Source organism: Fonticula alba (genome assembly GCF_000388065.1).
Source record: "Fonticula alba strain ATCC 38817 unplaced genomic scaffold supercont2.6, whole genome shotgun sequence".
NCBI classification, from domain to species: Eukaryota; order Rotosphaerida; family Fonticulaceae; genus Fonticula; species Fonticula alba.
Window position 1 is genome coordinate 527382 of NW_009242976.1, and position 13694 is coordinate 541075.

Sequence of the window (13694 nt, forward strand, 5' to 3'; positions counted from 1 at the left end):
AGAGAGAGAGAGAGAGAGATTGATGGAGAGACAGGGAAGAAGGGAGCGGCAGGCAAATGAGGAGGGGAAGAGATACACGCACCACACGTGCGATCGACACGTAGAGCTCGCCATCAGAGGCGGTGGAAGATGTGCTGGTGTTGATTGGGTCTACGTTGGTGGTTGGAGCGCTGGGCGGCTGCTCGCCGCCGACGCGGGTGGCCTGAGTGGTAACAGCGGCGGCGCTCGAACTCATGGCCGGGAGCATCACACGGGACGAAGCAAGCCGAGAAGGGGGGGGAAGAAGAAGGGGGCGATCGAGGGCGAGGGCGGTGCGGGGGGGGGGGCACCAGACCTGATGCTGGGCAGGGGGCAGGGCGGCGCAAGACCGGCGGCCGACGCACGATAGAGGAAGTACAGCCGCGGCTCCGGGTCGAAGGGGATCTGCCGCGCGGCCAGGTAGAAGCGCAGCACATGCGCAGAAGCTGACCCGGGCGCGGTCAGCACATGGACCGAACGCGAAGTGCGCGACGCAGGCAGCAATTCCGGATGCCGCTCAAGGAACTCGGCCGCTCGCCAGAGAAGTGGCTTGGCCAGCCGCCGCCGGCACATGCGGATCAGGCCCAAAGCCACAGTGCTGGCCGGCCGCGGGACCACCGTGAAGGGCCGCAGGTGGTCGCAAATGGCCCCGAGCAGAGCCGGCGGGAGGTGATCCGACTGCCCAAAAGAGAGAGAGAGAGAGAGAGAGGCAGCTCAGAAGGTCAGAGCTTGCAGCAGGGAGGGGGAGGGGAAAAACAGCAGCAGCCGAAAAGGAGAAGCCCGGCGCACCGCTTCGACACTCTCGCGCATGAGAAGCATCAGCAGGAAGGCATGCTCGTCGCTGGAGTCCACGCCCTGGGGCGAGGTGGAGCCGGCCGCGGCGCGGTCTTGCTCAATGGCCCGCAACCGCGTCAGCAGCTTCATGAAGGTCAGCAGCACCTCGCGCACGTGGATGTTCTTCATCAGGACCGAGCCCAGGGCGGTCTCTCCCACTGTGATGCGTTCGCGGGGGAGGAGAGGCGGGAGGGGATTAGCGCCGGAATGGGCATGCACCTGGAGGTAGGCATGTTGATGGGTGGGTGCAGAGGGCCCTTTGGCGCAACGCACTCAGTCGGCTCTCAAGGCCGGAGAGAGATGACAGGAAGCCACCGGTGTTGTAGCCGTCCGCCAGGGACAAGCGATACTCGTTGAAGGCCATCTGCCGGAGAGCCAAGTGCCGGAGGTGGGAGATGTGCTCGAAGAAGTCATTGGCAATCAGGATGTTGCAGAACTACCCGGGGCAATGTGTCGCCCGGATTCAAGGGGTCAGCGAGTGTGTGCGCGTGGGTGTGCGTGTGGGCGTGCGTGGTGGTGGGAGGGGGGGGGAGGCAGACGAGTGATTGTGTGTGCATACGCATGCACATGCACAGATGTGATCCCCTAAAAAAAGAGAGAGAGAGAGAGAGAGAGAGAGAGAGAGAGAAAGGCGAAACAAGTGGCGCACAGTGCGGCCCATGAAAGGATCAGTGTGTAGAGCTCCGGGTGACGGGCCGGAGGCGGACTCCGAGGACTGGAGCTCGTCGCGCCAGAGCCGCGCGGCCGTCAGGACACCGTGGTCACGTAGTGAGGAGCCATAGTTCAGGGTCACGAAGTAGAAAGTATGGATCAGGCGCTGGCGCAGGTGACGTATGGAAGGACAAGAAAGTGGGGTTAAGGCAGAACACCGGGGGAAGAGGGTGGCGGAGGACGACAGGGAGACCAGAGGAGGCAGAGGGAGGCAGAGGGAGGCAGAGGGAGGGAGGGAGGGAGACAGCTGGGCAAATGTAGGCCTAGCGTCGAGGGGAGAGGAGGGGCAGAAGCACAGGAAGGATATTAATCCAGGGCAGGTCATGCCGAGGGGGGGAGATGTAGTTCGATGTGCCGGGCAGGGCGTCCGGCGAACCGGGCATGTCGCCATTGATCGAGAAGGAGGTGACCGCCGAGGGAGCTCGCTCATTCATGATGAAGGCCACAAGCTGGCCGCGGATCCCAGAAGAGACAAATATCCGCCGGGGGGGAGGGGGGTGGAAGAAGGTAAATGATGGGCCAAAGAGGGGGGGAAGAGAGGGGGCCGGTGAGAGGGGGCTGGCATACGTCGCTGGGGTCGCGCCAGGAGTCCGCCAGACCACCGAGGCTGATGAGTTTCGCCATCAAGGTGACCACCACCGCGGCAATTACCCCGCGATGGGCCACCATGGTGTCATAGAAGCTTTGGTGATGGTTGAAGGTCACAGGCTTCAGGTCGGGAGACAGGTGGCGCGCCAGCTGGATGTGGGCACACGGAGGCAGATGGCCGCGGAGGAATACAAGTGTCAGCAGTGCGAGTTGGGGAAGGGGACAGCGGGGACAGGGGAGACGCGGAGAGAGAGAGAGAGAGAGGGAGAGAGAGAGAGGAGGGAGAGGGAGGGACAGCGGGGACATAGGAGACGCGGAGAGAGAGAGAGAGAGAGGGAGAGAGAGAGAGGAGGGAGAGGGAGGGACAGCGGGGACATAGGAGACGCGGAGAGAAAGAGAAAGAGAGAGAGAGAGAGAGAGATTGATGGAGAGACAGGGAAGAAGGGAGCGGCAGGCAAATGAGGAGGGGAAGAGATACACGCACCACACGTGCGATCGACACGTAGAGCTCGCCATCAGAGGCGGTGGAAGATGTGCTGGTGTTGATTGGGTCTACGTTGGTGGTTGGAGCGCTGGGCGGCTGCTCGCCGCCGACGCGGGTGGCCTGAGTGGTAACAGCGGCGGCGCTCGAACTCATGGCCGGGAGCATCACACGGGACGAAGCAAGCCGAGAAGGGGGGGGAAGAAGAAGGGGGCGATCGAGGGCGAGGGCGGTGCGTGTGTATGCGTGTGTATGTGGGGGGGGGAGGGGCAAGGAGAAGAGACGTTGTCGGCCGGCGTCAGGGGCGGATAGTTGCCAGGCTGCAGATCAGTCAGTCTACTTGTCGCACATTGGCCGGAGCGCCGGCGGCACCAACGCGCGTCAGGCCAAGGCGCAAGCTGTGAGGGTGGGGGAGAGAACAATCGCACCTCCTCGCACACGAATTCGCCCACACGCACGCGTGCGCGCACATGCTCCTCCCCACACACACGCACACACTCGTCCCGATGGTTGGCCACGATCCGAGCCGTACACCAGCCGCGAGGAGCCGTCGCCCCATTGCGGCCCGCCGCATGTGTTTCGGAGGTGAGCCTGCCATGCCGAGACCATCAGCGCGGCCTGATCCCCCTCCCCGCGGCCCGCAATAACAAACGGCGAAGGGCGCGGCCCGTTCGGAATCCGGACCGCCGCAGGGGGGGGGGGGGCCGGATCGCCCAGGTCGAGGCACTCTTGAGAGTGGGGACCTGCCGGGGCCTGGGTTCGCCGCCCTGACCCATCCCCTTTTTGTGTTCCCCCCCCCCCCCCGCCCGGCCGCCCCGTTCACGCCCCGCCCCGGCTTCTCCCTTTGACCGGACACCGGCAGGGGGGAGGGGGAGAACGCGCCTTCCCCGCTCCCAACAGCACGGGGGCCCGGGAGGGCATTTTCCGAGCCACCCCGCTTGTTGTTATTTTCACGAGTGCTGGCCGGCCGGCCGGCCCGGATGTGTCCGATGCCCGACCCCCGGTGGGGCCTCCAGGGGCGCGCGGCTTTCGGCGGACCTGCCCAGCAGCCTCCACCGGCGACACCTCATGCCCACCAGGCACATTCTCCCGCCGGAAGAGGAAGATGCCCAGGGGAAAGGCCCCCCCCCCCCCCCCCGCCCGCTGCCGCCGGGTGCGTCCGCCTCGGGCCGAGAGCACGCCGCCAAGCATGCGATTGCAAACGTGAGTGTGTTATTTCCCAGCAATGCGCGCACGTAGGGCCCCGCCGGCCTTCGGTCGGTCTCGCCTGCGCTCTTGCCGCCAGCCCAGTGTCGCCGCGCCCCCTGCCGAGCCCCGTCCGGCGGCGCCTCGCACGCTGGCATGCCTCCGTTGGGACGCGGATGCGGTGGAATTTCTCCTCTGGAATGTTATTATTTGTGATCACGGGCACCTCGGAGAAACCCACAACTCCGGATCGTGGGCTATGCATTGGCCCTCTGGATCGGGCCCCCGGCCCGTAACTCGAGCGTGGTCGACACAGTGGCAGAGGTGGCCGGAGGTGGCCGGGGGTGGCCGGGGGTGGCCGGAGGTGGCCGGGGCCCGGCCGGGGCCCGGCCGGGGAGGGGTGCCGTCTACCAGACCGGGGGCCGGAGCGCGGGACAATCCGGCCGCGGCCCAGGCCCCCTTGGCTGTTTGCGCCATTTTTATTCCCGCGACCTCGCGCGCACTGGCGGCTCCTCCAGCCGGCGTCCCACCTCAACGCCGGGCCAGATGCGACATCTGGCACACGGCCTCGGTCAGGCAGTGGTTGCTTTCGAAACTCGGGTGCCCAAGGAGCAAGTGCCCGGAGGAGAGATTGTAGATCACGGTGTGGATCCTCAGCGACCGGCCTACCTCCCAGGCCCTTTGGACCACGACGCTGGTGGCCACGGCCACGGCCTGGGCCACGGCATTCGACAGGACGGCGTAGGCCTCGAGCTGGATGTGGTCCTGGGAGCGGGCCGCGGCCAGGACCTGCTCATCGCGGCGCAGCTGATTCCGGATGGGCTCCGTGTAGTAGTCCAGCACGCCCAGGCGCGAGCGCAGCAGGGCCGCCCGCACCCCGCCGCAGTTGGTGTGACAGCAGACGATGATGTTTTCCACATGCAGCCCCTCGACAGCGTACTCCAGGATGGACATGGTGCTCAGGCACATGGGGTTGAAGATGTTGGCGATGGTCCGCATTTCGAAGACCGATCCCGGCAGCTGGCCCGACACGGTGGAGCCCTGTTTGGCCGGGGAGGCGAGCCGGGCCGCGGGGCCGGTGTCGAGCCGGGCCGGAGCATCGCCGACCACGGGCCGGGGCCGAGCCCCGGGTAGGAAGGTCAGGACACCGGCAGGGGGCGAGTGGAAGAGGGTGGTGCCGGGGAGCGGGGCGGGGGGGGGGGGGGTTTGGCGCACCGGCGACCGGCTATCACAACAGCCGATCCAAAGGAAGTTGGGCATCTGCGGCCCACGGCGATTGAAGAAGGCCGGATCATCCCGGCGCATGGAAGCCGCCCACATGTAATTGTCCTTGAGGAGCTGCTCGAAAGACTTCCGGTAGATGACTGGCACGGGGGCGGGCTGCTGCCCGGCGTCTGGCGGCGAGGGCGCCTTCGGCTTGGGCGGTGCCTGCCAGGTGCCGCGCATCGAGAACCGTCTTGAGGGTTAGTGGGGCGGAGAAACCCCCGGAGGAAGCGGCGCGGCAGTGGGGATCAGAGGGGGAGAGAGAGAGCGCGCGCGCGAGCCTGGGGCCGAGCGTGCGGGGTCGGGCGGTCTCGGTACCTGCTCTAGGTCCGTGCGCTTTTCCTTCGGCGGCGGGGCCGGGCCCGGGGGGGTGGCCTGCTTGCTCTTCTTCTTTTTCTTCTGGATGGCCATCTCGCCGCCTGGGCCATCGGCGCCGGCGTCATCGGCGTCCGCATGACTGGTGACCACCCACCCGGGAGACAGCGGCGAGGGCGGGCCCTCGGTCGGCATTGCCGAGAGGTCCTTCTGCAGCAGAGACAGGGAGCCTAGCAGCTCGGTCATCTGGGCCGCAGGCCCCGCGTCGGAGGCCAGGGAACTGTCGGGCACCGTGCGCTGGAGCTCTTCAAAGCGCTCGGACACCTGCTCGGGGTGCTCGGTGGACCCGCTGCACACCACGCTGGCCAGGTAACGGAGAGCCTCATCGGTGTAGTCGAACCAGGCCTCCGGGCTGTAGTCGACCGTGAAGTCGGGGATCTTGGTGTCGGGACGCATTTTCCCGGGAGAAGGGCCGCGCGAGGCTGCTCAAAGGTAGGGCGGATGGAATGAGGGAACAAAGGACCGGTGGACCTGTGAGGCAGAGCTGGGTTCCGTCTTGGCCGGGCCGCCAAATGAATCTCCCCTCCTGCTGCCGGCCCACCCGGCGTGCCCGTCCGCCTCGCCGGTGCCGCCCCCCCCCCCCCCCCCGACACACACACACACACACACACACACACACACACACACACACACACACAAGACCATAACCTCCGGGTGAGATCGGGCACGGGGCGGAATTTACGGAATCCATGCCCGGACGCCATTTGGCATGCGTTGCGTGCGGGCGCCCCCGCTAATCTACACCCTCCGATTAGGGCCAATCCGGCGCTGGCCAGCTGCATGGAGATCGCCAGGATCCCCGACGGAGCGCGCGAGCGCGCTCGACTTCCACACACGGAGCTTCACAGAACCCCGGGCCAGCTTGGGGGGGGGGGGGGAGGGGGGTGGGGTGCAGGGGGCAAAGGGCGTGAAAAGCCCGCAGCCGGAGGATACGTATTCGGGGCTAGTGCTCAGGGGCGCACGCATGCACCCACGCTGCCCCCCCCCCCCCCCCCCCCCCCCCCCCCCCCCCCCCCCCCCCCCCGTGGAGCAGCGCCCCCCACCAAGCCCCCTGCGAGCGCGCAGCACTCGGAAAAATACTCCGCGTTCGGGGGGCGGTTTATTGATCATCTGAAGTCGTAGAATGGAGCTCCAGCACGGTGATTGTGGGGGCAAGACTGTCCCCCCTCTACCGCGCCAGGCCTCGCTGGCCGCCCGCCGAAGGCAGGGAGAGGGGGGCAGGCATCTTCCCCCATGATGGCCGCATAGGTGCGTGTGTGCGGTCGCACGCGCGGCCGCTTGCGGCCCTTCCCCCGCCCCGCCCTGCCCGGCGCCGGCCCTTTCGCTGAAGGGAGAGTTGTAGCGCCGGAGACCGGCCCCGGAAGGTGCTCGGCCCCCCGGCTTGCCCTCCTCCGTCTCCGCCCGCGCCCCTCTCCTCAGGCCTTCGGGCAGTTGGGATTCCGCAGGACATCTTTCGAGACCACCATCTTGCCGGTGGAGAGGTTGTACATGACGCAGTGGATGTTGAGCTCGCGAGTGGGGTCCTTCCAGGCGTTCTTGACGGTGACACTTCGAGCCAGGCTCTTGGCCTGCTCCAGGACATTGGAGATGACGGCCGTGGCCTCGGCGATGCCCTCCGAGTCGTGCTTAATGGACTCGGGGGCTTTTTCCGACGCTTCAACAGCCGCCAGCACATGCTTGTCGCTGTACAGCTGGGCACGAAGGGGCTCAAGGTAGAAGTCCAAGACCCCGCCAAGAGGCGGGCCATCCTTCTTCAGGGCCGCGCGAATGCCCCCGCAATTGGAGTGGCAGCACACCACAATGTTTTCCACCTGCAGGGCATTGACCGCATACTCGAGGGCCGACATGGAGCTCATGCAGCTGCTTTGGAAGACATTGGCAATCGAGCGCATTTCGAAGATCTGCCCAAGCTGCTGCTTGGTAATGAGGATGGCCTGCGCGCAGGCGTGTCCACGCCGGCGCACCGGCAAGGACCGAAGGCATGGACATGGCCGGGGGGAGAGAGGGGCCGATCCCGGAAGTCACCCAGTCAGACAAGCGGCCCGGGCCAGGAGACCCGCAATGGCAGGCAAAGGGGGCGGGGGCGGGACCGGAAGAACGGGCAGGGAGGGCGGGGCAAAGAGGCACGAACCGGAGTCCGGCTGTCACAGCAGCCAATCCACAGGAAATTGGGCTTCTGATCGCCACGGATGAGGAAGTACTCGGACCCCTTCTCCTTGAGGACCTTCACCCACTGAGTGTTGCCAGCCTCGAGATCCTGGAAATTCTTCTTCCGCTCGGGCGCCGGCGGCGGGTCAGACGACCCCTCGCCCGGCGAGGCGCCGATCGGCAGGGCGGTCTTCGGCTTGGACCGGTCAAATAGAATGTCCTCCAGGAAGTCCCCGAGGGCGGACGACCGGGTACTAGGGGCGGCCGGGGGCAGGCCGCTTGAGCCCGCCTTCTCGAGGGCGACATCTTCCACGCCATCTGCATTCGGGTGGCTGGTGTTGGGCGACGCCGGGGCCGTCTCCTGGTCCGCTGTCGGGCTGTCGGTCGGGGGCGGATCATTCGATGCCGTGGTCAAGCAAGTGGGCGGATCACCCTTTCCGGCGAGGAGGTCGAAGATCACCTCGAGGGTGACATCGCTGTAGTCATACCAGATGGGGCCGGGTGACTTGTTGCTGAGACCCATGGTGGATGTCCCGGGGCTGTGTAGGGCGAGCGAGGCGGGGAAGACAGAACGGGGGAAGCTGCGAGCGGGGCCAGGTTGGTGTGGCACAGGCGGGAGGATGCCAACACCGGGGCCGGCTTTTAAACACCCACCACGAGGGCACGACGCCAACCGGGGCGGGAGAGGGGGGCGGGGCCTGACCGGGGCCGTGGTCTAGCGAACCCTCCAGAGAGGGGACCTCCAGACCAGCCGAGTTAGGCGACCTCCCCTGATCGGAGTCCCCATTCGAGCCCCTGGTTAGGGCGAGGGGAGGGCGAACCGCGCGGCATTTGTGCCTGACACACGCAAACCACCCTGGCCGCTAGCTCGCTTGTTGGGAGGAGGCGTGCGCCTGAAAGCCACCGCGACGGCAGCATTCAGAGACAGAGCGAGAGAGAGAGAGAGAGAGAGAGAGAGAGAAAGAGAAAGAGAGAGAGAGAGAGAGAGCGAGAGCGAGCGAAAGTCCGAGGATACCCGATGGGCAGGGAGGGGTTGAAAGGGAGAGGGGAAGAAAGACATGCGCACACTCAGGGCCAAGGCGTAAAAAAAAAAGGATGCAAGCGAGTGGAGGGGCAAACTCCTGGCCGGGTGGAACAACACAGGGAGCATACACGCCCCTGACACACTCCCGCCCCTCCGACCCATGGTTTCCCGATTCACCTACGCCCCGCGAGCGGGCACCTATATTCCGATTTCGGGGGAGCGCCATCCGGCGCGCTCAAGGGGCTCGAACACTTGGCTCACACTTAAAAATGACCCCGCGCCCCGGCGCCAGGGCGACCCGGCTTCCCTGGTGGCTTCCTTCGGACGCCCTTCTGTGCCGAAAGACACACGGCAGGTGCAGGTGGGCGGGGGGGGGGGGGGGGGCGAGGAGCCCGGGACCCCCCCACGGCAGCCGGACAATCCACACACGCTCAATTCTCACGCCCCCTTCGCTCGGGCGCTGGGAAATAGCGGAGAGAGCCGCGCCGCCCGCCCTCCCCCCCCCCCCCCCATGTCGGGTGGTGCAACCACGACCAAGTGCCAATGCCCGGGAGAAGCCAACCCAGCTCCCGGAGGGCATCCCCTCGCGCCGCTCGCCCGCCTGCCGCTCCGGCTCCTGGCCCCGCTGGTGGTCCCCTTCAGCTCGGCCGCGGGCCACGCACAGCAAGAGCGCGCGCGACTCATTACCATGCTGGCTTCTGCTTCTTTTTTTATTTTTCACTCGCGTACATCAAATATCCGGAAACGCAGGGGCCGCAGCCAACAAACACCCGCCATGGGGACCGGGCATCGGCCGCGCCAGGCCTCCCACGGTACCCCGGGGCTGCTGCCTTTCAGCCAAATAGCAGTGCCAAGAGCAGCTCCCGCCCGGGGCCACTTCCCTCCAGCAGGGCCGCCGTCGCTGGGAAGCGCTCCAGGAAGGCCTCCACGGCCGCGTAGCCGACGGCCAGGCGCACCAGCGGCTGACCGGCCTCCGGGAAGTCGATATCCAGCCCGCGCAAGAGGGGCGACGAGGAGGTCGGCACATGGAAGTGCCGCAACACATGGCGCTCCTCACTGATATACAGCCGACACCGGTCGCAGGCTGGGCAATCTTGCCCGGGTTCCAACAAGTGCCGGCAAAAGTGCCCGGCTGCCAGGGCAACGACGGATGGCAAACGGGCGGAGGGGGAGAAAGGGAAGAGGGGCGAATGCGTCGAAGGTCAGAGGGGTTGGGGGGGGGGAGAGAAAAAGGCACGGCATGCTCGCGGGGCCCCGGGACAGGGCTGGCGATTGCGTACCAGCCACCGGCTGCCGGCACAGGTAGCAGCTCTTGGTCCCGCAGATGGGGCAGGTCATCTCGTTGCAGCCCTGCTCCTTGACGAAGGGGCTCTGACATCGAGGGCATGTTCGAATCAGGGTCGCCGAGAAGATGCTCTCAACGAACAGGCGCAGCTGGTCCAGGGACCCGGCATCCGGCCGGGCCGGCGGGTGGCGAAGATCCACCGAGCCGCCGGCCGCCGGCGAGGCAGACGCCGAGGCCATCTCGGCCGCCGCGGCTGCCGCGACCACCTGCGCCGCCAAGGTCCCGGCCGAGCGGCAGGGCAGCCCGCCATGCGCCGGCTCCCCGCAACCGGCACATGTGGCCGCCAGGCAGTGAATATTCCGGCAGATAAAGGGCTCGCTGCCGGAAGAGCCGCGCGTGGGGAACCCGGCGAAGTCCCCGGCCCGTGGAGCTGGCCCGATGTCTCGCGCCACCAGCTGCCGAACGGCCACATCGATGCGCCTGGCCGGCAGGAAGGTCAGATCGACCAGCGGCTGGCTGAAGCCCAGAAGCAGCAAAATGCCGGACCCCAGCCGGGCCCCATGGTGCGCGGCCGCCAGGAGCCCGGCACCGGGCGGCGGCGCGGGCCCAGTGATGCGACCTGGCGAGGGGGGTTGGCCACGGCGCCCGGCGTCGAGGGAATGATGGTCAAGGCTGTCAGATGGGAGGGACGGGGTTGGGGGGGGGAGAGGGAGGAAGAACGCGAAAGGGGCCGCCAGTGGCATCCAACCGGGAAGGGGGCAGGGGCAGCGGCGACAATGTGACAAGCACACGCACCGTCCAGGAGGAAGACCACCGGCGCCACAAGCAAGACCGCCCAGAAGAGGAGAGACCGCGAATCATTGGTCAGCAGCAGCCCGAGCAGCAGCAGGACCGGCATGCTCGCAGCCAGCAGCAGGATCAGCCGGCCGAGCAGGGCGCGATACACCACCAAACGCTCAAAGTGCCCCGGTGGCCAGGCGGCGCTCGGGTTGGCCGGAGGTGAGACGCCCACCATGGCCCGCCAGCGGTCGCGCCAGGACTGATACTCCAAACGGAATTCGGCCGGCTGGGCCTCGGGATCCGGGCCCAGTGGCCCCGGCCCCGGGTCCGACACTTCCTCAAAGTAGCCGCACAGGCCGCACGCCCGGGTGGCGGGCAGAACCCCGGACAGAGCGCGCGCCATGAACCGCTGGCCCTCATCCGGGGCCAGGCACCGGCCAATGACATCCTCCAGACGGATCTGGCCACTGGCGCATGGGGGCTCGGCCGTGGCGGCAAAGCATCCCAATGCCAGAGGCCCATTGCCCGGTGGCCGGTCCAGGGCCAGCCCGGCAGCCGATCGCACACAGGACACACACAAAGCATGCTGGCTTGGCCCGGTGCAGCGGACCACCTCCCCGGCCGGGAAGTCCCCGAAGCAGCACTGGCACTCGGCCGGCGGCCCGACGGGGGCCGCCCCGGCCGCGGCGGCCTCGGCCTCGGCCGTCGCCCGGGCCGCCGCCTTCCAGCCGTGCAGCTTCAGCACATCCAGCACGAGATCCGGGTCGAAGTAGCGTGCTGGCCGCGGGGCGGCCGGACCGCCGGGCGCACTTCGGAGCAGGCTACGCAAGCCCCACCATGTCAGTCGCCGGAAGCCGGTCGGCATGGGAGCCGGGCCACCGGCGATCACCTCCAGCGCTGGCCGCCGCTGTGTCGAGTTGAAGAGAGACATGAACTTCTCGGCAAACCGATGCGACCCGGTGGTCACCGTATTGGTCAGGTGAATGAATGCCAGGCCATAATCCCCCTGGAAGCTGGTCAGTGCATGGCTGACGGGGGGGGGGAGGCGACGAAGGGAATGTCAGAAGGCGAGCCCCAGTTGACAGGGCCGAACGAGAGGGAGGCAGGCGATGGAGAGCAGAGACGGAGAGAGGGAGAGAGAGAGAGAAAGAGGGGCGGGGAGGGGGTGGACACGGGAGGGAAGGGGGGACACGCACCCGATTGAGCTGCCCATGAGGAAGGGGAACTCCAAGGCCAGGAGCTCGTGTGCCTGGCTCAGGTACTCGGCCGTTCGGAAGCGCAGGGTCGACGCCACGGTGAATGCCTCATCCAGGCAATGGACCCCCCCGCCGAGGCAGGGCGCCACATCGATCAGATGCCCGGGTGGGGGCAGCGCGCACAGGTGCGATGGTGGGGGGGACCCCGGGGTGGGGCCGGCGCCGGTCGGAGGCCTGGCCGCGCGACAGGCAGCCAACAGGTCCAATGGCGGCCGCAAGGCCAGCAGCCGGTGATGCCGGTGCTCGGTGAGGGCCACATCGACAATGGACAGGCGCGCCCCCGGGGCCGGACCGGCCAGGAACCCGGGCAGCCCGGGCCGCGGGAGCCATTGAGCCTGGGCCCGGAAGGGGCCGCCCTCGGCACCGGCTGCAGCCGCGGCCGCCTGGCGCTCGACAAAATCCCCCAGCAGACGACGAAGCTCACGACCAAAGTCCCCGGCCGACTGGCCATGGATGTGCAGCGGCCGAGATCCAGGCAGCGGGGCCAGGGGAACCGGCGCCCCGGCTCCGGCGGCCCCAACGCCTCCGGTCTCGGCGAGGCGGGCCCGGCGCTCCAGCTCCCTCTGGTCCTTGGCCAGGGCGTCCAGCACGGTGTCCACGGCGGTAATCACCAACGACCGGAAGTGCCACTGCCGGCCAACCAGATGCGTCAAGTCGGCCGAGCGCTCCAGATCCCGGGCCGCCTGTGCCAGTACCTGATGCAGGTACCCCGGGTCCAGCAGGGGGAAGAGCCGGATCAGCCGACCAAGGGCTCGATTGCGGGCCTGCGTCACCAGCCTCTCGAGGGCCACATCCGGCCCGGGCCCAGGGAGGGTTTGCTGCAAGGCCGCTGCCCGGCGAAGCAGGCCACACGCATTGTCACCCTCGAGACCGGTGCGACAGATGAGCGGGGCCCCATCGCCCGGGTCATCCGGGCGCGCCAGCAGCCGGATGATTTTCCCCAATGAAAGGAGAAAAACCCGGTTCAACAGGCGCCCCGAACAGGGAATGGCCATCGGAGTGGCATCCGGCGTGTGTTGAGGGGGATCCTCGGGGCGTTGCTCGACCGGGCGCTTTTCCAGCAGCCCAAGCTCTCGAACAACGCATCGCCGGAGGAAGTCCCGCTGTCGGGGGATCCGGCCGCTGGGGGGGAGGGCGCGCGCACGGCTGGCCACTCGGTGGCAAACGCCACACCGACAGAGGAGCCGACGCTGGGGATTCCACCCGGGCAGGGGCCCGCGCCGGGCGGCCGGGCGGAGGTCCACCTTGGATGGCTCGATGCCAAGCACCGCCGCCGTCATATGCCGGCAGACCGTGCGCAGGAACTCATTATCGGCCTCGGGGATCGCGGTGCCTAGCGCCGTCACCACGGATTCCAACGCGCAAGGGAGGTTGCCAGCCGGCCGAGGCACAGGGTGCTGCCGAAGCATGATGCCTGGCTTGGCAGGAGTGGAGAGGGGGAAGGAGAGAGGGGGAGAAGGGGAGAAGGGGAGAAGGAGGGGGGGAGAGAGAAAGCGGGGATCCGGCGGGGGGGGGCCGGAAGCGGGCTGGGTGGGGGGGAGAGAGGGATAGGAAGAGAGAGGGAGAGAGAGAGAGAGGAAGGCAGAGGAAAAAGCGGGGCAGCAGATTCAGAGGCGATTGGCGAGGACCGAAGGGCTGGGTGCAGCGGCCCCTGGCTCATTTGAAGATCCTTCCCTCCGCGTCTCCGCGCGCCGAGCCGGCAGGCAGTCGAGTCGAGGGGACGCATCATCTGCAGGGGAAAACTGA

The 13694-nt window shown here is 67.5% G+C and overlaps 4 protein-coding genes across 4 annotated transcripts in view; all 4 read right to left on the bottom strand.

Annotated features, from left to right (window-relative positions):
* The window catches only part of H696_03782 (hypothetical protein), a gene marked incomplete at its 3' end in the record, with an annotated part of 6345 nt that extends 3438 nt beyond the window's left edge, over positions 1 to 2907 (bottom strand). Inside the window, exons 1-7 of the mRNA XM_009497640.1 lie at positions 2636 to 2907; positions 2131 to 2301; positions 1871 to 2012; positions 1502 to 1683; positions 1126 to 1288; positions 808 to 1010; positions 384 to 696 (exon numbers count right to left, since the gene is read on the bottom strand). Of these exons, the coding sequence (XP_009495915.1) occupies positions 384 to 696; positions 808 to 1010; positions 1126 to 1288; positions 1502 to 1683; positions 1871 to 2012; positions 2131 to 2301; positions 2636 to 2800 (1339 nt within the window). The 5' untranslated portion in view covers positions 2801 to 2907. The remainder of the gene's footprint in view (positions 1 to 383; positions 697 to 807; positions 1011 to 1125; positions 1289 to 1501; positions 1684 to 1870; positions 2013 to 2130; positions 2302 to 2635) is intronic.
* A 1092-nt stretch (positions 2908 to 3999) lies between these two features.
* Positions 4000 to 5921, bottom strand: H696_03783 (hypothetical protein). Its single transcript, XM_009497641.1, has 3 exons — positions 5399 to 5921; positions 5033 to 5245; positions 4000 to 4858 (listed from the first exon to the last, which is right to left on the bottom strand). Exons 1-3 carry the CDS (start codon positions 5849 to 5851, stop codon positions 4349 to 4351), a joined length of 1176 nt encoding a protein of 391 aa, XP_009495916.1. The 5' UTR covers positions 5852 to 5921; the 3' UTR covers positions 4000 to 4348.
* Positions 5922 to 6535: 614 nt separating this feature from the next.
* Positions 6536 to 8552, bottom strand: H696_03784 (hypothetical protein). The gene is made up of 2 exons (XM_009497642.1): positions 7587 to 8552; positions 6536 to 7389 (listed from the first exon to the last, which is right to left on the bottom strand). The coding sequence occupies exons 1-2, from the start codon at positions 8124 to 8126 to the stop codon at positions 6871 to 6873; spliced, it is 1059 nt and encodes a 352-aa protein (XP_009495917.1). The 5' UTR covers positions 8127 to 8552; the 3' UTR covers positions 6536 to 6870.
* Positions 8553 to 9323: 771 nt separating this feature from the next.
* Positions 9324 to 13447, bottom strand: H696_03785 (hypothetical protein). The gene is made up of 4 exons (XM_009497643.1): positions 11889 to 13447; positions 10708 to 11720; positions 9908 to 10531; positions 9324 to 9759 (listed from the first exon to the last, which is right to left on the bottom strand). The coding sequence occupies exons 1-4, from the start codon at positions 13355 to 13357 to the stop codon at positions 9461 to 9463; spliced, it is 3405 nt and encodes a 1134-aa protein (XP_009495918.1). The 5' UTR covers positions 13358 to 13447; the 3' UTR covers positions 9324 to 9460.
* Between the last annotated feature and the right edge of the window lie 247 nt (positions 13448 to 13694).